Genomic DNA, 20,316 nt, shown 5'->3' on the forward strand with positions numbered 1-20,316 from the left:
AACAAAGCTAAAAGCACCACTCTGGTGTGGCAGGAGCTGCAATTTCCACCAGCAGCCTTGTGCATGTTTTAATTTTGGTTTTTTTTCAGATACATCCCACAGATCAGTAACAGCACACCTCAGAACGAGTCTGAATACACCATAAGGTACTTTAATTTATAGTATCAAAACACTCCACCCATCTTTAAAATAGTTTACTTTAGGTCTTTAGAAGCTGTAGTAACTTCTGGAAATTTTTCAAGAGTGGTCCATAATTACATTAATCCTTATGATGTTGTTTCCTTGCCATGTTCCTATAAATTGTACCATCTTCCAAGTCCTACAGCCCTGATGGTCACTGAAGATGATACATCCTGTGCAGGGAGTCCTGTGTGTTACAGGTAGAGTTTGATGAGTTCATCACTGACAGCTGAAGGAGTTAACACACCCAGGTCTGTGAACAGCAGCGTGATGAGTGATGGGGATGTGTAGTCAATCCAGGGATGCTCCTCTGTGAGATTCTGACCTGTTTTCAGAGTGTCTGCTTTGTACTAGAGGGAAACAGAGACCACCAGTTATTACACAACTGCAAGTCAAATCCTCTTTTGGGCAAGAGTGGTACTACAGCCTTGAGCAGATGTTTGTGGTAAAACTGAAGGAAGTCAAGTGCAGAGACTGGTGCCACCTTGGTCTCAGCTGCTTTATCTTCTGTAAAAAGTACAATTTGTAGTTCTAAAGTGTATTGGTTTAACTGTTTCTTACTCTCAGCTGCTCCTGCACCCCGAAGGAACTGCTTTAGGAACTAAATATTAGTATTAAGACAAATTATGGCTGTTTGGCACATGACTGTACAGTGGAGCTGCTCCATAACGTGCCACAGCACAGAGATCCAGATAAATGTGCTTAGAGGAAAATTTTTCACAGACACACAAGTGTGCACCTTAGCTGGGTAAGGTGGAATTAGAATTTCTCTTACCTTAAACCTGTCAGGGACATCCTGCTGATTTAGAGGGAAAAGTCTTACAAACTTGAAACTTTCTGCTACCACATAAAATGGCTTATTCTGGGCTTTGGCACACACAGCAATTTGATTAGTGCCAATCTGTGGAGACAGATGGAAAACAACATTGCAGACTCAGTGCTTGCATGACACAGTATTGCCCAGTTTCCAACAATAAAGAGACATTTACTGGAAAACATCCAAATAGAAGAGACTTTTCAAATAGCCTTGAACTTTTCAAAGGAACCAAACTTTAAAAGTCCAGAATTTAGAGAAGGATGGAAGAAACTCAAAATTACCTTGTTGATAATGCCTCCACTTTCAACCACACCTTCAGCACCAACCAACACCAGGTCCACTTTCTCCATAATGTAGCTGTTCAAAGAGGGGGAAAAAAATCCGAGGGTAACACAGCAAATGATTTGCTGAACAGAACAGAAATGAGTAACTCAAGCAGGCTTTCACTTTTCTGCACTAGTTCCACCTCTTGTAAGTCCATGTGCTGTTATATTCCAGGTGCCTTGGAGGCAGTGTCTTGGGCACTGAGGTTCAGATTTATTATAGTTCTTTCTTTTCCCATGTTTTGGACTTGTACTTATGCAAATTAGGAAAAAGGCAGCCTCTTTGTGTAGAACCTCAGTTCATTTTACAGATCTCCATGAGTTCTACACTTAGGTCTGACTCTTCCTTTCATTCTAACATGGAAAATCAAATACTTGTCTTGTAACAGGCACATTCTCCTAATTGTGCACCTAAAGGTGTAACTTGTTTAGCCTGTTTGATGACTATGACAAACTAAGTAATAACCTCTGGAGTTTGAAAAAGCTTCTAGAAAACTTACATGTAACACTGTCAAAATAGAACTGTGATGAAAAATATGAAGATTTATGATCAGATTTACCCAACTGCAGCATCCAGAATCACAGTCACGGGAATGTTCAGCTTCCTCAGGGCTTTTGCCATTTTTTGCCTGTTAAAGAAAAAATGTTTGAACCTTAAAAATCTTTTCTTTAGAGACAATGATAGGAAAATATTGTCTGAAAGACTGAAACCCGTGACTGTCCATGTTCTGTTGCTTGTAGAACAGAAAATAAGTTATTGTACAGAAATGGAAGGAATTGTTAGTGTGGTGGTGTGTGTTGTTAGTGATGTGTATTATACCGTGAGCAGGGTTTAATCTTTCACTTATGCAACAAAATATGCTCTGAAGTAATTACTTTATTTGGCATCTTCAAATGACATTGTTACCTATACATTTCACTATGCTATGATCAGGATAATGTTGATTATTTTGCCCTATTTTTGAAGGAGAAAATTAGAAATTGGTTGTCTCCCATCTCCCAGGGGTAAAGCAGTTGCTTGGCACTGCCTGAAAGTTTGTAAACATTTGAGGAAAACCTGGATAACACTAATTAGAATATTTAGTATGAGAAGTCAATTACCAATACTGTTTAGGGTTTTTTCCACTTGTCCAGAATAATGTGATATTAGTGACAGCTGCCATTTAAAATGCTGCAACCAAGCCTAGCAGGTTTGGGAGGCTTGATGGTAGCTGTAACTTACCCTGTTAACCAAGATAAAAACCAAATTTACGAGTACTTGCCCGGCTTGATCTGGCTGTGACTCAGTAACATAAACACTGAATCGCTTCTTTGCCTCCACAGCTGCTTCCAGCACCCTGAGGACCACCCTGGAGTAGGCATGGGTCAGGATTCGCTGCCAAAACAAAGGAAATTCAGACATTTATTTTTGCTGAGCTTTGGGAAACCTTTACTTTTGTTAATAGTGCCATGGCTTGTTATGCAGAAGTTAGAACAGGAGTGACCCTGCCAGGCCCTACTCACAGCACCATCTCTGATGAACGGGTGGCACAGCTTGGCGATTTTGTTCCTCGAGAGAGACACTTTCCTCAGGAAGATCTCGCCGCGCTCGATCATGATTTCTTTGCACTTGGAGTAGTCCTGGAAGACAGCGGGATGCCCGGTGAGGCGGGAGGGTCCCCCGGCACAGCGGGGCCGAGCAGGGCGGCCCTTACCGAGTACTCCAGGGACGTGAGGCTGATGAAGCGCAGGAACAGCTCCCCGCCGGAGGACACGGCCACCGAGGAGTCCACGCGGGACAGCGTGTCGATGGCGTCCCGCAGGCTGTTCCGGAGGCCCTGGATGGTCTCTCCTGGGGACAGGTAGGGTCAGGGGCTGGCCCCGGGGACAGCCGGGGTGCAGCGGGGAGGGGACCCGGGCCCACCTCGGTCCTGCTTGAGGAAGCCCAGCAGGGCGCGGATGGCGGCCACGGCAGAGGCGACATCGGGATCGTCCCTCAGCTGTGCCCGGAAGGTCTCGATCAAGGCTGGAAGACAACGGGGCGCGTTGGCCCAGCCCGGCACCCCCGGTACCGTCCGTGCCCATCGTCCCCTGATATCCCCCCGGTACCGTCCGTGCCCATCGTCCCCTGATATCCCCCCGGTGCCGTCTGAGCCCATCGTCCCCTGATATCCCCCCGGTACCGTCTGAGCCCACCGCTCCCCGATATCCCCCCGGTACCGTCCGTGCTCATCGCTCCCCGCTCCGCTCCTCCCGCCGCACCGGGGCGTGGGCAGGGCCGGGGCGCCTGCGGATGACGGAGCGCGGGGACGGAGCGTCATCTGAGGCCGCCGGGAGCAGCAGCTTCTCCCGACCGGCGAGATGAGCGCGGGTGAGGCGGCGGGTTCGGGGGTACCGCGTTCAGGGTCTGAGGGTACCGCGGCGGGGTCCGGGAGGTGCCGGGAGCGGGGCTCGGGTTCCTCGTGGAGGAGGCAGAGGCCGGAGCGGGGCTCTCGGGCACGGCTCTGCCGCCTGCACTGGGCTCCTCTGCCCCGGGCCCCGAGTGACGCTGCTGTGTTGGTCCCTTTGCAGAGGACGAGCTGAGCCTGCTGGTCATCGTCGTCGACACCAACCCCATCTGGTGGGGGAAGAGGGCGCTGGGAGAGGCGGAGGTACGGCCCTGGTGCTGCCCGTGGCCATTGCTGAGGGAAACGGTGTCATTTTTTTTAATCGTTAGTAAGTAGGCAAGAGATAGGATTAGTCTTTGACTTCTGAACTATCCTAACGTTGTCTGTTAAAGCGGGTATAATGGATATCAGAACATTCTTTTTTTAACTGCAGCTATTTCACAGATTTCTTCTGAGTTGCTTCTCTGTTATTGTGCTGTATCTACTGTTTTCTTTTCCAGCAATTCACCCTGTCGAAATGCATCGATGCCGTGATGGTGCTGGGAAATTCTCACTTGTTCATGAATCGCACCAACAAACTCGCTGTGATAGCAAGTCACACACAGGAAAGGTAGAGCTGCTTCTTAACAGTGTAAAGGTTTCAAGTGCACTTTCCTATATCTGTCTTCTGATTTTCTTACTGCCTTGAAGTGTATAATTGAAACCAAGTTAATGTGTGTAATATATCACTGTCTTAAAAGAAGAAATTAGCTAAAAAATTGTGGGAAAGAAATAATCTTAGTGCCTTACAAAGGAACAAAAAGGCTTATAAAACAGAAAGGAGGTTTAAATAGACTTAAAGATATACAGAGAGAGAGAGAATTGTAGAGATGCATCAAGTGGAACAGTGCAAGTGGCAGAAGTTTCCTGTTTAGTGGATATTTTCCCTGCAGATATTTGTGAGTCTTGGGGTCTCCCCCAAGTGCAGCCATAGTATCTGTTTGCCAGTTCTCTTAAGAGATGTCTTGAGAGGAGGGAGCTGAATTTGAGGTTTACTCATGTTTGAGTTTGAAGGTCACCTGCCTTAGGTAGTCTCTTTAATGTCTAAAGTATTAAAAGTATTTGAAATGATACCTCAGAGTATTGCTATCTGCAGCTAATTAATTTATGACAGTTTTTCTTACAAGGTTAAAGGCAAAACATGAATACTTTGCTTTTCCTGTGTTTTAGCCGTTTCCTGTACCCTGGGAAGCGTTGGGCTTCTGCAGATCCCTTCGGAGATGGAGGCAGTTCCATGGAATCTAATTGCTCTGGCAGCAAGGATGGAAAATATGAATTATTGACAGCAATAAATGATGCAATTGCAGAAGAGATTAAAGACCTCATGACAAAAAGTAAGGAGAAAAAAATTCTAGGCTTAATATGCAGAATTGCAAAATACTTGGACTCTCAAGGAGTTTTAGGAATTTCCTCTGTTTTCATCATGAGAATTTTAATGTGTTTAAAGTAGATGAATTTATTATGCTTGACACTTCAGGTTTCTGCTATAGTACTCTTTGCCAAAGATAAAACTTGGAGTATTTGGTGCGGACAATTTCAACAACTGTTTTTTATATCTAAAAGTAACTTTTGCAACTTTTCTTGTATTGCAGCTGAGATGAAGGGCCAGCAAACAGAAACCCTGCTAGCAGGATCACTTGCTAAAGCACTTTGTTGTATCCTTTTAATCACAGAATCTTCAAAGCCTTTATGTGTTTTTAAAACTTTTTCTTGTAATAGTAATTAAGTTTTACTATTTGTTTTCTCTTATAATATTAAACACTGAAATGTTTGCTTAATAACTGGGGGTTGTGCTTATTAGATGTGTGTTGGCCAAGGTGGTGAATATGTGGTATGAATCCTGGAGTTATTTCTAAGACTGGAATGTAGATTCCTTAATGTCAGCTAATGTAGACATCAACAAGATGAGCAAAGAGGTGAAAGGTAACACCTTCTCCTGTTTGCAATCCTTGAATAAATATTTGAACCTGAAGGATAAATATAAATCCATATGCACACACGGATATGCATATGTTTTGATACACTCTCATTTCCAAAATTGGCAGTAATTGTACAGGTTTTATTCTGATCATTTGAAGTTGCCCAGTTTAAAGTAGGTCTGGGTGACAATCAGGAGTAAAGGACTTGAACAGCAGTCCATGGTCTTATGCAGATTTTCTGTTGCATTCAAGTAAAACTGGAACAGGGATCTCCTTTGAGATTGAGAGGAATTAATCCAGAGATACTTGTCACTGGGACTGGACAACATTTTCATATATATTTTATTTGACCTGTTAGATCTAACATGGAAGAGGATCAATATCTAACTGAGAATACAGAATTAAAAGGGCAAACTATGATGGTACAAACAATGTGCTGATGCATTTCTCTTTCTTTCTTTTTAATACTTAGCCAATCAAGAAATGAAATCAAGGATTTTGGTAAGAACTTTTGCTGTCAGTTTTCTTTTAGTCCTCAAATCCAGTGATATATGTAGGCTAACAAGTCTGAGTTGTTTTATTTAGGTCATAAAAGCCGCAGAAGACAGCACGTTGCAATACATGAATTTCATGAATGTGGTCTTCGCAGCGCAGAAACAGGTGAAGCTGCTTTTCTATAAATTTAAATTGTCTTTTATTAACGTGCAAAGATGACAAATCAGTTCATTTCTCTTATGATTACGTTCTGATCAAGTGAAAGAGCTTTCCTATGGCTGTGGTGGCCCTGTATCTGCAAAAGCAGGTGCATTTCTTTGTGGGGTGCATGTATGGTGGAAAAAAGTCATGTCAGGAACACTGGTGGGGCTGCGTTGGTCCCGGCTGAATTTGGTTTTCATGCATTTCCTCTCTTTCCTTGCAGAGTATTTTGGTTGATGCCTGTGTCCTGGACTCTGATTCGGGTCTTCTACAACAGGTACAGACTTCCTGTTCTTGTTTGCTGTTTGTATTAATTCATAGAAACTTGATGCCAGATAGTTCAACATGTTCTTCTGCTCTTTTCCTTCTGTTAAGGAAGAGTGGGTGTGGAAATATGTTCAGTGGATCTGACAGTTCTGTCATGCAGGCCTTGTGCAGTACAAGGACATTTTAAATATCCTGTTAATGTCATAAAACAACAACCTGATCATTCTCTCTGCTTTGCAGGCCTGTGACATTACAGGTGGCATATATTTGAAAGTGCCCCACATGCCATCCCTCCTGCAATATTTGTTGGTAAGTCATTGAAAAAGCACCTGAGGGTTTTTCCTGTGTCAGATGTGAAATATCACTGATGAGGAGATACAGCAGTACCAGTCCAATTCACAAAGTATTTTTCTCCCTCCCTGCAGTGGGTATTTCTCCCTGACCAAGAGCAGAGATCACAGCTGGTCCTCCCACCTCCTGTTCATGTTGACTACAGAGCTGCGTGTTTCTGTCATCGGAACCTCATTGAAATTGGTTACGTGTGCTCTGTGTGCTTGTCAAGTGAGTTTATAAATATTTAAGAGTCTGATTTCTTCCATTCAAATGACCTATTTTAGTGAAAGCCAATTCTTTTCTTTTCCAGTATTCTGCAACTTCAGTCCTATTTGCAGTACCTGCGAGTAAGTGTTTGTTCTTTGTATTTCAGGGCTGGGTGTGGAAATATGTTCAGTGTATCTGACAGTTCCTTTTTTATGTTTTTTTTTTCAGGACTGCTTTCAAAATATCATTGCCACCTGTCATGAAAGCAAAGAAGAAGAAATTAAAGTTAGCTGCGTAACAACATTATGTAAATACATCATTACCTCCTCCAGTAATTCCATGAAATGGAACCTACTTGAGAAATTGCTGGCACTTTTTATTGGATACGAAAGAGAACTGGATGAAGTGCTATTACTTTTTTGTTAGGGGATAAATATTTAAACGAGATGTCTTCTATGCAGCCCTTTAAGTAACGAATCACTGTATTACCATGTAACCTGTGCTGTTTTCCATACTAATTCTGAACTGTAAGAGGAACCAGAAGTTACATCCTGTAAAGAGACCCAGCCTGTGAAGTTGAAGGTATTCTGGCCACTGCAAAGTTTTCCACCTCTCAGTTGTTTTCAAAGACAAGAAAGCTGTGGTTCTTTTTGTTGGTGTAAAGTTCAGAATGACCAGTTCTAGTGTGTAGGATCAGAACTTTAGCATTATGTTGTTCAGGGACTTCAGCTCCTTGCTAGCAATTTTTGGACTAAAACAGCATCAGTTTCAAAAGAAATGAGCCAACATTTTCAAAATGGTTTGGGAGCCACTTGAATAAAAAGGTGCTAATTGCCCTACATGTGCACTCACATGTATTCATATCCCTTTGACTGTATTATCCTTGTGGTACTTCTTTCTCAATTTGATATATCTTTGTTCGTGAATAAAAAGGCCTCTCTTTGAAATAACACCAATAAATACAGACTAGCTGCTTAATTTTTAAGATTGTATTTTGAAACTGAAAAACAAAAAATGTAGTTGTAATATGACAGCAGGCACACTTCTTTTTTTAGTATGTGCTTTTACATCTGGCATATGACAAGAACAAAGACTAAACAAACAATATCCCCATCTAAAAAGTATAGTTTGGAGGTTTAGCCTGTTTTACAAACTGCCGTTCTTCTGAAAGGAATACAGAGAGGAATTGTTTCCTACATAGAAAAGGACTATTTTTTTCTTCCTAATGTCTACACAAGAATTTGTCATGTCTTGATATCAGGTTTTGTCACTGTAACAGCTTTAGTGCCAGTTTTTTCCAGGCTTGCCAGAGTACAAGGCGAGGTTTTTTGATTGCCAAAAGCCATTTTGTGTGAAGGCTGTATTTATAAATTACTTTGTATAAAACTTTTGTAATAAAAACTGTTCCTTTTGCAAGCGTGGCCAGATATTGCTTTAATGACATATTTAAGGGTGAGCTACGTGGCTTTCTTGGATTTTTATTGTTTGAGTGTAATGGTGTGATGTGACACTGGGTGGTGTCAAAACTTTTCACTATTTATACATTTTAACAACACAGGAGTTACTGTTCAATGGCTGCAAGTTACACAGTTCTCTTATTAATTAATCTATTTTCTGTTGGTTAATGATTCTCATGCTAATTAGTGCTATGCTCAGTTTTTTTCTTCCTTTGGGTTGGGGGGGTTTCTTGGGTTCGTGGTTGCAGATCTGACCCTGCCAGAATTAACTTTTACCCAGTTGGAGCTGATTCCAGCACAGTTGCTCAGTTGGGCTTAGTTTCTTCCTTACCTTGGGAGTTCCAGCTGTCCCTGTGAGCCGTAAATTCTGCGCTGTGCCCACTGTCAGTGGTACATCCTTCCTCCCAGGTTTTGTTGACCTCCCCCAGGCCTGAGATCACTGAAGCACGGTCAAACCCTAAACATTAACAAGGCAATTCTACCAACAAGTAACTTGTTTTTCTCATACATGGACATCACGTAGAGCTTGCTAACATAAAGCTGGCTGTTTCACGGATTAAATCTGCCTTCTTGCTGATTAGGCTTGAAAGTATACAAAGACCAAACATCAAACAACATCCTTTATTAGGGTAACTGTTACATATTCCATATTTTGCAACGCCACCGTGCGGCGGCCCGGCCGGGCTGTGTGTCCGGCCCGTCGCTCCCGGGGCCGCCTTCCCTGAGGCGGCCGCCGTTCCCGCCCTCGCCGTTGCCATGGCGCCGCGCTGGCGCTGCAAGATGGCGGCCGAGCGGCCGCCGTAGGAGATATGGGGCTTCTCGGCCTCGGGGCGCTGCTGCTGCTGCTGCTGTTGGCGGCTCCCTGCCCCGGGCAGCGGGCCGGGGACCCCGGTGGGTCAGGGCGTGAGGGGCCGCGGGGAATGGCGGCCTCCGGGGGTGTGGGGATGGGAGTCGGTCTGCGGCGGGACCCGCCCGGGTGGGCGTGAGGGGAGGTCGCGGATCCGCTGAGGGTTCCCCGGGACGGCGAGGTTGGAGGTCTTGGGTGCCCCTGCCCAAACACCAGAGTCTGAGGGAGACTCGGAGAGGGAGGGTGGAGCTGCTTATGTCGAACCTTTCAACCTTGGTAAAGTTTGTAACGAAAAATCCAGCGAAACTCCCAGCTCGGAGCCCTAAACTTGACACTGCGTCCGCATGCTGAGGTCAGGAGCCCGCAATTCTTGGATCACGGGTAGCAGGACACTCCTGGCACCATTCATAGCCCCAAGAAATTAAGAAGTGTCAACTGAAGTCAGTAAGAAATGTGAAATATGGTCTTGCCTGAGCTGTGTAGTGTCTGCATGGGCTGTAAGTGCTGCAGCCTCCTGCTGTAATGTTATTTTGCTGCGTGTTTACTGAGTGTCTTCACAAATATAAACTCGTGGTATAGAAAGCTATGGTGAACCCACTGCTCCAGCTCTTGGCAAGAATGTAAATACAACCCTGCACTAGGCATTACAAGATATATTTCTTCTACTTGTGATAATTTAAAGTATAAGAATATAAGAATCTAGGCCAAGCAGAAGACCTAAATATGTCTTACAGATGTTACCGTTTTCAGGCAGTGTCTATTAAGACTTGTTTCTTTCTCTCTCTTTTTAGTCTTTCAGCCTTCATTTATCCATATGTCAGGGCACAGAGTCAATTCATTTTTTCTTGGAAATTCTTCAGGAGTTACTTTTTCTGTAATTTTAAGTCCTGGAGATGAAGAGACAGGTAAGAACACTTCACTTCCCCCTTCTCCTTCCCCCGTATGTAAATAAATACTTTTTTATTATTAACATTTTTGACATTAAAACTACTGGAGAAATGGTAATGCACTTAATTTAGTGCTTTAATCATTACTGAAACAGGAACTCCAGAGGACTTCTGTGATTAAACCCTTAGTTCTCTGTTGACTCTGCATCAGGTGGGCCTCAGGGTGTGTGTACCTGAAGGCACAAGAGGAATTTAAATGTACTTCTTATTCCCAGTCTTTTCTAAATGACAGTGGAATACTTTTTTTTTGCTATAGGAAAATTGCAAGTTGCAAATTGCGGTGGAAGTAAAAGAGCTGGTGATTGGAATTTGGATGTAACACCTGGTATGGTATGTAAAGTACTGATTCTTCCCTAAAATGGGAACGATTGTCATATATTAAGGGCTAATTAAATACTAGCATAATGTTAATGTACTAACAACTTCATTTGAATATGTTGCCCTTGCCTGTTTTCCTTGATATATTGTGTGGGTGCCCTTGCTGGAGTTTGCTGAGGTGCAGCTTTGACACTGGTCCCTTGTTCTCCTCCTCTCCAGAACTGCTTGTATTTCCTGGCTGGCTGGAGCATTTGAGGCTCTTGCAGATCTGCTGGAAGGATGTACTAGAAATAAAAAAGTATACAGCATGAGCTCTGGAACATGAGCTCTTAGACTTGTCTTCAGTGTTATATGTAATTCTTTAGGGGTTTTATCATTCCAGTTTTTGACTGAAGGGAACTGTAAAAACTGAAATTCCCTTTTCAATATTTGATTTTTTTCTTTAGAATTGTGCATGTGATTTCTGAAGTAACTTAATCTGCATACATGCCCTAAAAAGTTCTCTGTGTGTTCATATCCCTGCTGTATTTGCATATCACAGTACCAAACCTTTTGTCATTCCAGTCTCCTACTCCTGTTATTCCACTTTATTCCAACTTCTCTCTCAGAAGCTGATGAGTGGTATAATTAAGACCAATTTAATACAAGGCATAAGAGCTGTCAAACTTTATTCTGCATTTTTTCCAGAACACTTCCAAAGTGACTGTAAGCTTGAACAGAAGCCTGGAGTTGTGTTTGCCCAATGCCACTGACTGCTGCCCCTCACCTCTCTGTGTGCTGGAAACACTCCAGGTTTTAGCTTGCCGTGGTTCAGTGAGGCTGGCACAGCTCCTGATTCAAGCTGAAATATTTGCCAACTCTTCCTTTGCAGGAAATGTCTCAGGTAAGTGTTTAGATATGTCAAAGAAAAAATGGCATTTTGGCTGTTCTTTTCCTCTCTGCATGGAAAAATTGGGATTTGGGCTGCAATAAGAGATATTGAATAATCATTAATGGAATTTTAAAAATTTTAAAAAATTAAAAAAATTTTAATTTCCTCACAGTCAGAATAAACTGCAATGTGCATGGTCTGTTTATCTGGATTTCAATCCACTTAGTCTGATTTTCTCCTCTTCTAATTCTGTTACAGAAAATGCAACTATCATCCCAAACCAGGCCTTTCAGCCCTTGGGCTCTTGTCCTTGTAACTTGACAGCTGGAGCTTGTGATGTTCGTTGTTGCTGTGATCTGGTACTTATTTCATATTAAACTTTGATTAGTGTTTGTCAAATTTCTAAACTCTCTCTGTTATCTGGGAGGAGTGAAAGGTACTGAATGCTTCAGCCTAGAGGGGCCACAGGGCTTGTTTGGATTTTCCAGTATTTCTAATAATAAACATGACCTCTCTCTACAAAACTGATTTATCTGTAAATATGGCTATAGTGCCATTGCTAATGCAATCACCATGCTTAAAAGTGACTATTCCTTTCCTTTCAGGAGTGTACACCAGACTTGAAGCAATTATTCAATGGATCATGTTTCACTGGGGTGTTTGGTGGGGATGTAAACCCACCTTTTGATCAGCTGTGCTCTTCCCAGTCAATGGAATACACCCCTGAGTGGTTTCCCTTCCTTTGTGTACAGTCTTCTCTTGACAACACACCATTTCTTGGCTATTTTTATCATGGCTCTACGTAAGTCTTAAGAAAGTTAATTTTCTCACCATACACATTAGACATGAAAATGAGCCTGTTTTGATAATGAAAGTTATTTTGTAATCAGGATTTTAGGGTGTGAACTTCAAATACAAATGGAGAAATGTCATTGGTACTATATTAGAACATGGGACATGAAAGTAAACGTGTCATTATTTGTGTGAGGTAGAGAATAAAGAACTGTTTAATTTTTAAACTTGTTTGCAGTTCTACACCCAAAGTTCCTGCATTTACAATCCCTTTACAAACTTCTCCTGGGAGACTTTTCACTGGTTACAGACAAGGAGATCCAATTATAACTGAAGAAAATGAGTATTTTACCATTCCCCAGGTAATCACTTTGTGTTTATCAGCTTTTGATTCCTCTTGGTTTGTTTGATACTTTCCCTACGTCACATTCCCTGTGGCCTTGTAACCAGATTCAGCAACTTGCTCTTGTGAAGTGGTGGAATATATTTTTCATAAAAAAAAAAATTAGAAAAAAAGCAGCAAAACATCATTATTAAAAGAAAACATCTTTCCTGATCTCCCTTCCCACCCCCAGATGGTAATGTTTTAATTATTTCAAGAGGTAAAAGCAATCTTGGCATCATGTTAACAGTTTATGACTTCTGTATTTTTTTGGTTTTCCTGCTGAGCAATATGAATCTCAGTCATCTGGTGATAATTCAAATTCCTTTTGTATTTTAGAGACACTTTTTGCTTATAATTATTGTGACAAACTAGGGTAAAGCCAGACTGTACATTGAAACTATTTTTAAAGCTGTGCTTTTAAAATTTTGACCTCTCCTTTGCTACGGACTGAGATATTTTGGTAACCTCAGGTTACTTGTTTCTCAAAGTGTCACGTGTGGCCGTAGTGCACATTTGGGGCATTCCACTAACTAAGAGCCTTCAAATGAAAGGCAAGGGGCTGGCAAAGGGTCCAACACAGTTATTTTTGTGCCCCACCTGCAGCAGTCCCTGGCTGGGCAGTGTGTTGGGAATGCTCCCGTGGCGTATCTCCAGGACTTTGATGTCAAGTGCCTGACCAGTCTGGAGTCTTACAAGGAAGGCCTGCCCCACCATGTGAGGATAAACACTGGCACTGCAGGTATGCTGCCTAAATCCCAACAGGAATGTGTTCCTTGTTTCTCAGAGCTGCTAGAACAGAATAAACCCCAGGGCTGTTGGCACAGTAGCTACATCTAACACCTTTGTTATCTGGTGGCTGTAGTTCAACATTTGGAGATGTTCTGTTCCTGATGACCTTCTAGGAAGTGTCCCACTATTTCCCAAGGTTTAGCATATAAGAAATAGTGGGATTGGCCTGCCTTTCCCATTTACCTGTTTCTGGTGACTCCTACTGGTTATGGCTACAAGTGACAGGGCAGCATCTCTGCCGCTTCTATTTTCAGACTGTTGCAGAGCACTTTTTCTGTCAGGAGGGTGCAGTATCAGCATGTGAGAATTGCTGAGAAGTGGTTACTCTCTGCATTACAAAACCAAGTACTTAGGAAGAGTCATTCTGGGGTTTGAGATAATATGGTTACCAGCATGAAGATATTTTATTTTATGCTCCATAATTGTCTAGTTTTGTTAGTCTAACGACCCAGAGATAATTAGCTATGCTTTCAAAATACATAAAAAGTTTGGGTCTTTACCAAAATCAATTTTCTAAATAATTTTCTACTCAATGTTCATAACAACAAGGATGTTGTGAAAACAGTAGGTCTGTGTTTCTTTTTCATTCTCAGATTTCATCCAACAAAATGTCACCTATAGAACCATCACTGACAGGGGCAAATTCATCACTGAAAGTGGTATGTGTCTTCTATTTAATTAATAGGTCTCTTATCTAACCTAGACTGTATATGACATAGATTATTTTGATGCCTAAAATATTTACCTGCTGCACTTCTTAGGAGGAATCTTGTAAGTTAACTAACACTGAAAAAGTAAACTGGCTTCCTGCAAAGCAGGAAGTATTTAATTTACCCCTGTTTGTTTAAGGTTGGTCAAGAAATCTTACATTAAAATTAATTTTTGAGAAGAAAAAACCCCAACAACTGCAATAAACAAAGATACAAAGAATGCTTAAAAAAATCTCCAGGATGAACATGTAAGTGTGGAGGGCAGACTGTAAGCAGATATGATTGTCTCTGTTTTGTAAGTTCTTGTGCCCTTTCAAGGGCCTTTTTCAGCAGTTATTTGATGTAGGACAGTGGTTCCCAGTCAGTGGAGGATAATAAACTAATGGAATCCAAGCTAATTAGTTTTTCTGGGCAGTGATGGCTCCCTGGGAGGGATGAGAGGAAAGCAGAGGGAGTCCTCAGTCCAGAGAAGGGCATCAGCTGGTGATGTAAAGTCCAGTGCTGGGTTCTTGTGCAGAGGATCAGCTACAAAAGGACTTGGAACTGCTGATGTTAAAATATTGATAAATTGAGAGATTGTACCATTGCACATTTAAACAGTAAAATCAATTCTCAAAAAGATGAATGTTGTAATTCCCAGAATTTTGCCAGGGTTTTAATGTGTTCTTTTTGAGCTGCAGTAACAGAGCTTTCTAATTAGAATGCTTTTCATTATGGCCTTTTTTTTTTCCTTCTGCCAGAAAACCTTCATCCTGCCGAGGTTCTGTGTCAAAATGTAACTTTTGCAGAGCATTATACATTCATTTGCAAAGACAAGAACATTGAGCAAGTAAATGTCACAGTCTTTCTTGGAAGCTTGTGTGATGGAGGTATCATGACATTTCGTAATGATTTTTTATTGTACTTTTTTCTTCAACATGGAAATTCTGTGATAGAATCTCTTGTTTACTAATACTTCTTAAAATGAATTTCCCTGGGGCTCTGGAAAGAAAAGTAAAGGGATTATTTCCATTAATTTGTATTATTTTGAATCTTCTGTTATTAATGAAGGACTGAAGTTTGTATCCTACACAGAGCATAATTTTTGCTGATTTACACCACACTTTTTGCTAATTTACTCATTTAAAAGTAAAGTCATATTTTTTTTCTTTTACCAGAAATACTGACACAGAGGTTCACAGTTGAATTTCTGAGTTTAAAGAGTACTGATGGAGAAGAACTGCTTGAGAATACAGGTATTACTACTTTATTTTGCCTATTAAAAGAAAAAAAATTGTACTGTGCAGATTATTATCAGTGATTATGTTTTATATTTCTTTCATACTTTCTTATGTTGCCAACCTTCACCTTCCTGCCTTCCTGCACTGCCAATAGCAGAGATTGGTTTTTAGGCTTTTGTTGCATAGATATTGATTATTTAAAGTGAGGCTATTCCCACTCTAATGGAAATGTCTGGTCATTTACTTCAAGATTGATGACATTTACTAGTAAAACAATGCTAATGCTTATAGATTCTTATACAATGTTCATGATTTACCCTTCTCTCTTTAGGTTATCAAGTTGGAAAACCAGTGAGAGCTGCAAATATAAATGCTTCTGATCCTCTTGGAACCCTAAACATTTGGCAGCCAGGTACTGGCTTGTGAGGTTGCAACTTCAACTGTAGTTAATGCTAAAATGTTGGGGCTTTGTTGGTTTTAGGATTTTTTTTAAACATATTTTAGTTAAAAATCTGCTCCAGATTTTGCTTTTCTTTCCCAAGCCTTTGTTTAAAGGATAATGAGAAAGCCTCTTTTGCAAGAAAGCTTTCTTGCAAAATGTATGTTGAATTGACTTGTATCTATTTTTGAACTCTACCATGTTGAGTTTGCATTCTAATGTTTGATGTTTTGCACAAAACTGAAAGCTAGAGATCCAAAGGTGGCTGTAGGAAAGCTCAAGTAAGATGGTTTCATTTCACAGCTGGCAGAGGCTTATGTGCATCAGCAGCTTATACACCAGTTTTATTTGGAGTAGACTCCTACTCTGGGTGCATTCTGGAAGTTGGGATTAATGAAGATTGCAGCCTTTTAAGGTGAGCCACATAAGCTGAATTGTTTCTCCCTGTGTCCCTCTTGTTGGTTATTACATGATTGTCTACAAATGCCTCTTACCAGCACTGGAACATTCTTTTGAAATACTCATGTGTGTGTTTCAGCTTTCTGTGGTTAAAAGTCTCACTTAATTTTTAAAGGGAAATTATAATAACGGCCTCAGTCTGTATTTAAATGAGGATTGTGTTGGGGTGGAATACTTTGCCATTTCTTCCCTTCAACAGATAACTCATGAGTTTGAGCTTATTTCTGTTGAGTGGTAACACCTTTCAGAGGAAACCGAGCTTATGATACAATAAGGTTGTGACCCAGAGTGGCAGACAGTACAGATTTACCTCCTTTGTGATGTTACATTCTTATTTTGCAGAGGAAATGTAACTGAGAAATTGAATTCATTAATACAAGCTACTCACATTGGAAAGAGGGACAATTCCAGTTACAGTGATCCAGATGACTGGGTGGAAATTATACGTAAGTGAGGTTTGTGTTGTTCTTTACAGTCTAAATATGCCCATAAACTGAATAGAGCATCTCAAAATAAACCCCAAACATAATTGCAAATACCTGAAGTACTGATATATCTGGATTCATCTCTCCATGTGTGTGGACACATAGGCATATAACTCAGTATGTGTGTGGATACTGAATATTTTACTACCAGCCTGTACACCTTGGCATTTACCTGTTGATAAATAGATATCAACAGATAAATATATAATCCTTTAAATAATAAAAGTATAATAATTTTCTTTGTGTGTTTTTTATATAGAGAAAGCATTTTTAATCTGTTTCTGTGTGACAGTTACCAGTGTTTCACTGGACCATGACAATAATCTAACTATGGAATATATGATGTTTTCTTTAATATTTACATTTAAATAACTCTGTTCTCCAAAGGTCTTGATCCATTTAATTCTGGTATGAATGTGAGCACTGGAAACTTAAAAGGCTTTTGTCCAGATATTCCTGCAAACCTGAACATTCACATAATGTTTGCTGAAGTGGGAGCAGTGCAAGGGATTCCCCAGCAACAGATTCTTGCTGTGCAGATCAGGTAGAGTGAGTTGTGTCTCTGGTTATCTGACAATATAAATGTTTAATTTTGAGCCTTCCTTACCTAACAAATCCAGATTTAAACTTAAGAAACAAAAAATGTTGTTTTGTTACTTAAAATTTTTACAAGCCTTTTATTTCTGCAGCCCAAATTCCTTTGATCACAACTAGGTTAACCTTTCTCATTCTCAAATGAAAAAAACCCACAAAACTAGTGCTTAAAACCACATAATAGTTCTACTTCACTTAACATTAAATAAAATCTGTGATGCTGCCAGCAGTGGGCAGATCCAGGGTATCCCATCAGGAGAATGTTTTAATTTCTTGTGACGTGGTGGAAGTGACAACATTGTCCTATGTTCTGGCTTATCCCACTGCAGAGCTCTTGGGAGCTGTGCTAAATGATTTATTCTTTCCTGAAACGGAATTTTCACTTTGCAAACACTTTCCCCTCCTCTGCCAAGTCAATCCCAATTAAATAAATGTGATTCTGTTCCATTTTAGCTCATTTCCAGACTTCGGTTCTCCCCCGGCATGGGGGAAAATCCAGGGATTATCAACCTCCTTCCAAATACTGTGTATTTTGTCCTTTCGTGGTCGTGTTTAGGCTCTAAATTTTCATTTACAGCCCTCAAGTCAAAGTTGTGTTTATTGTTACAGTTACTCAACAGTCCTGTGGCAGTTCCAGTGTGGGCTGAGCTGTGGAAACAGCCTCAGCTTCCTGCCCATCACGGCTTCTGTTCAGTTTGTTAAAGTCCCAGCTCAGCCACCCGTTCGAAAGACAAGGTAGTTTTGGTAAAAACATTGATAACTTCACACTGTGCTCAGCAATGTGAACAGCATTGACCCAAAGGGTCCTTTTTTTCCAGATACCACAGGATTTATGTGGAATTTGACTGCAATCAAAATGATGTGTGCTTGCAACAACTGTTTTATCCACTGACACGGTTTTACACAGGTAAAAACAATAAACAATGTGGGATGCCACAAACTGGCCACATTTCCTTGAAACATAATTAGATGCGTGGAGTTCAGTCTGAAAGAATGCTTTGTGGTGGGGAATTAAAATTTCTCCTTTAGAAAGCACAGTCCAGAAAGTCTGTTTATTTGTTTTTTTTGACAATGCATTAATTTCTCAGTTAGACTAGTGGAAAGAAATAATGACTAGAAGTACTTTCTGGGCAAGCTTGAAATTTTGTGAGCATCAGTTTGGCAGGGAGAGATTCTTTTTCACTCTCCCGTGGGGTTTGGAGGGACATATGCTGGTTAAGGCAAAGAATATGTCACTCTATAATATTGTTCTGTAATTGTAACACTGTCAGAGTACGTCATCGCTCTTGAAGGGTGGAGGGAGACTTTGTTTCTCACTTTACCAGTAAAAATTTGCCATATTGTTAAGACAGATAATTTTTAAATTTCTTCTGTGTAAAACTGTGGTGGATTATGTTTCATGGGAGACTCCGTAGATTAAATGTCTGGGATTTCAAAGGGCATCAAGGCACTTGGACTCTTCTGGGAGTGTCATGGATAGAGGCAACTGCCTGTGTTTATTATCTGCACAACTTCAGGGACTAAAGTTACACAAAAGTATGAAGTTTCACAAGTATGAAGCATTTTACTTCCTTGCTTTGTGCTGCATTAAGGTGTATACTTTAATCTGTATCCTTGGGTTGTTTTCTAAACTAAAATTTAGCTCTCATACACTTACACTTTTTTTTCTTTCTCTTTTGCAGGAGAACCATACTCCCAGTGTCTTGCTAAAGGCCTGCTATTGGCATTTCTTGTTTTACTTGCAGTAATTATGACCAACCCTTGGTTTTCTAAATTATGGAACAGATAGGTAAAAATTATGGAGAAATATTCTTAGATCTTGTAGACAATTTATATAAACATTTAAAATACATAAAATCAGTACTTTTACAGTGTACAGAAAATGGCTGTGTTATTTAAACCAAAAATAATAAATTAGTTTTAAGCTCCAGACTCTGTGTTTGGAGCAGCAAAGTGCAGAGTTGACTTCAAGAGGGTGGCGAGTTCAGCCCAGAGGCTACAGTAGGGTTGGGGTCATCCCCATGGATGGATCTTTATCCTCTCAAGCTGGTTCTCTTCTGCTGGAGTAGAAGCTCCTCTTCACAGCAAACTCCTATTTTTGGAGTGGTGGGCAGACTGCTTCACACTTCAGAAAGTCACAATGCTTCAGCTGTTTTCATGTGTCCACCTAAAATTCTCTTTTCCAGTTAATGCTTTGCATTGGCAACCTGGGCTCCACAGGGCAGGAAACATTCTCTGATTGTCCTCAGGTGATGAAACACAATGTTGGGGACTTTTTGGGGTTTGGATGGGCCATAAAGTTGTTCAAAGAACTGGAGCACCGCCCCTATGGAAACAGGCTGAGAAGGTTGGGGCTCCTCGGCCTGGAGAAGAGAAGGTTGTGTGGAGACCTCAGAGCACCTTCCAGTATCTGAAGGGGGATACAGGGAACCAGAGAGGAGCTCTTTGTCAGGAACTGTAGTGATAGGACAAGGAGTAATGGGCACAAACTGAAAAAGGGGAAATTTAGGCAGGATATTAGGAAGAAATTTTTCCCTGTGAGGGTGGTGAGGCCCTGGCACAGGTTGCCCAGAGAAGCTCTGGCTGCCCCATCCCTGGAAGTGTCCAAGGCCAGGTTGGACGGGGCTTGGAGCAACCTGGGATGGTGGGAGGTGTCCCTGCCCATGGCGGGGGTTGGGACAGGACGATATTGAGGTCCCTTCCAACCCCCTAATCATTCAGTGACTGTGTGTAACGCATTTCTCCCTTAACATTCAGTGACTGTATCATGTTCTCCCAGTAACGCGTTTCTCCCGTACATCCTCTCCCACAGAAGCCCCTCAGGCGGTGACTCCGCGGCTGCCATTCCCGGTGAGC

General features: G+C 41.3%; 3 protein-coding genes across 4 annotated transcripts; 2 read left to right on the plus strand and 1 right to left on the minus strand.

Moving 5' to 3' along the window:
* Window positions 1-126: 126 nt before the first annotated feature.
* On the minus strand, window positions 127-3,601 carry EIF2B1 (eukaryotic translation initiation factor 2B subunit alpha). Its single transcript, XM_027689356.1, has 9 exons — window positions 3,520-3,601; window positions 3,224-3,325; window positions 3,015-3,151; window positions 2,824-2,940; window positions 2,583-2,695; window positions 1,881-1,949; window positions 1,279-1,354; window positions 956-1,081; window positions 127-530 (listed from the first exon to the last, which is right to left on the minus strand). The coding sequence occupies exons 1-9, from the start codon at window positions 3,530-3,532 to the stop codon at window positions 375-377; spliced, it is 909 nt and encodes a 302-aa protein (XP_027545157.1). The 5' UTR covers window positions 3,533-3,601; the 3' UTR covers window positions 127-374.
* On the plus strand, window positions 3,559-8,563 carry GTF2H3 (general transcription factor IIH subunit 3). 2 transcript variants are annotated; one of them, XM_027689354.1, is made up of 13 exons: window positions 3,559-3,670; window positions 3,871-3,950; window positions 4,187-4,296; window positions 4,896-5,059; window positions 5,318-5,380; window positions 5,619-5,648; window positions 6,117-6,145; window positions 6,230-6,304; window positions 6,564-6,617; window positions 6,848-6,916; window positions 7,033-7,168; window positions 7,251-7,287; window positions 7,376-8,563. In XM_027689354.1, the coding sequence occupies exons 1-13, from the start codon at window positions 3,661-3,663 to the stop codon at window positions 7,443-7,445; spliced, it is 927 nt and encodes a 308-aa protein (XP_027545155.1). In that variant the 5' UTR covers window positions 3,559-3,660; the 3' UTR covers window positions 7,446-8,563. The 2 variants fall into 2 exon arrangements, with proteins under 2 accessions (XP_027545155.1, XP_027545156.1); XM_027689355.1 differs by having other exon boundaries at window positions 4,190-4,296.
* Window positions 8,564-9,360: 797 nt separating this feature from the next.
* Window positions 9,361-19,955, plus strand: TCTN2 (tectonic family member 2). The gene is made up of 19 exons (XM_027689349.1): window positions 9,361-9,495; window positions 10,243-10,356; window positions 10,655-10,728; window positions 11,404-11,599; window positions 11,846-11,946; window positions 12,193-12,389; window positions 12,618-12,741; window positions 13,368-13,503; window positions 14,147-14,212; window positions 15,004-15,132; window positions 15,421-15,498; window positions 15,815-15,895; window positions 16,226-16,337; window positions 16,724-16,827; window positions 17,254-17,410; window positions 18,070-18,195; window positions 18,279-18,367; window positions 19,143-19,254; window positions 19,288-19,955. Exons 1-18 carry the CDS (start codon window positions 9,414-9,416, stop codon window positions 19,247-19,249), a joined length of 2,073 nt encoding a protein of 690 aa, XP_027545150.1. The 5' UTR covers window positions 9,361-9,413; the 3' UTR covers window positions 19,250-19,254; window positions 19,288-19,955.
* The last annotated feature ends 361 nt before the right edge of the window (window positions 19,956-20,316 follow it).

The sequence above is a fragment of the Neopelma chrysocephalum genome, unplaced genomic scaffold (assembly GCF_003984885.1).
Source record: "Neopelma chrysocephalum unplaced genomic scaffold, ASM398488v2 Primary Assembly neopelma1_77, whole genome shotgun sequence".
NCBI classification, from domain to species: Eukaryota; Metazoa; Chordata; class Aves; order Passeriformes; family Pipridae; genus Neopelma; species Neopelma chrysocephalum.

Excerpts from the sequence above, each read along its gene's own strand:
- GTF2H3 (XM_027689354.1), top strand. Across the intron at positions 5,060-5,317 it reads TAAAGACCTCATGACAAAAA|CTGAGATGAAGGGCCAGCAA; the intron begins GTAAGGAGAAAA and ends CTTGTATTGCAG. Across the intron at positions 6,305-6,563 it reads TCTTCGCAGCGCAGAAACAG|AGTATTTTGGTTGATGCCTG; the intron begins GTGAAGCTGCTT and ends CTTTCCTTGCAG.
- EIF2B1 (XM_027689356.1), bottom strand. Across the intron at positions 2,696-2,823 it reads CGTTCATCAGAGATGGTGCT|CGAATCCTGACCCATGCCTA; the intron begins GTGAGTAGGGCC and ends TTGTTTTGGCAG. Across the intron at positions 531-955 it reads ATGTCCCTGACAGGTTTAAG|TACAAAGCAGACACTCTGAA; the intron begins GTAAGAGAAATT and ends GTTTCCCTCTAG.
- TCTN2 (XM_027689349.1), top strand. The coding sequence starts at position 9,414 with ATGGGGCTTCTCGGCCTCGGGGCGCTGCTGCTGCTGCTGCTGTTGGCG. Across the intron at positions 11,600-11,845 it reads CTTTGCAGGAAATGTCTCAG|AAAATGCAACTATCATCCCA; the intron begins GTAAGTGTTTAG and ends ATTCTGTTACAG. Across the intron at positions 11,947-12,192 it reads TTCGTTGTTGCTGTGATCTG|GAGTGTACACCAGACTTGAA; the intron begins GTACTTATTTCA and ends CTTTCCTTTCAG.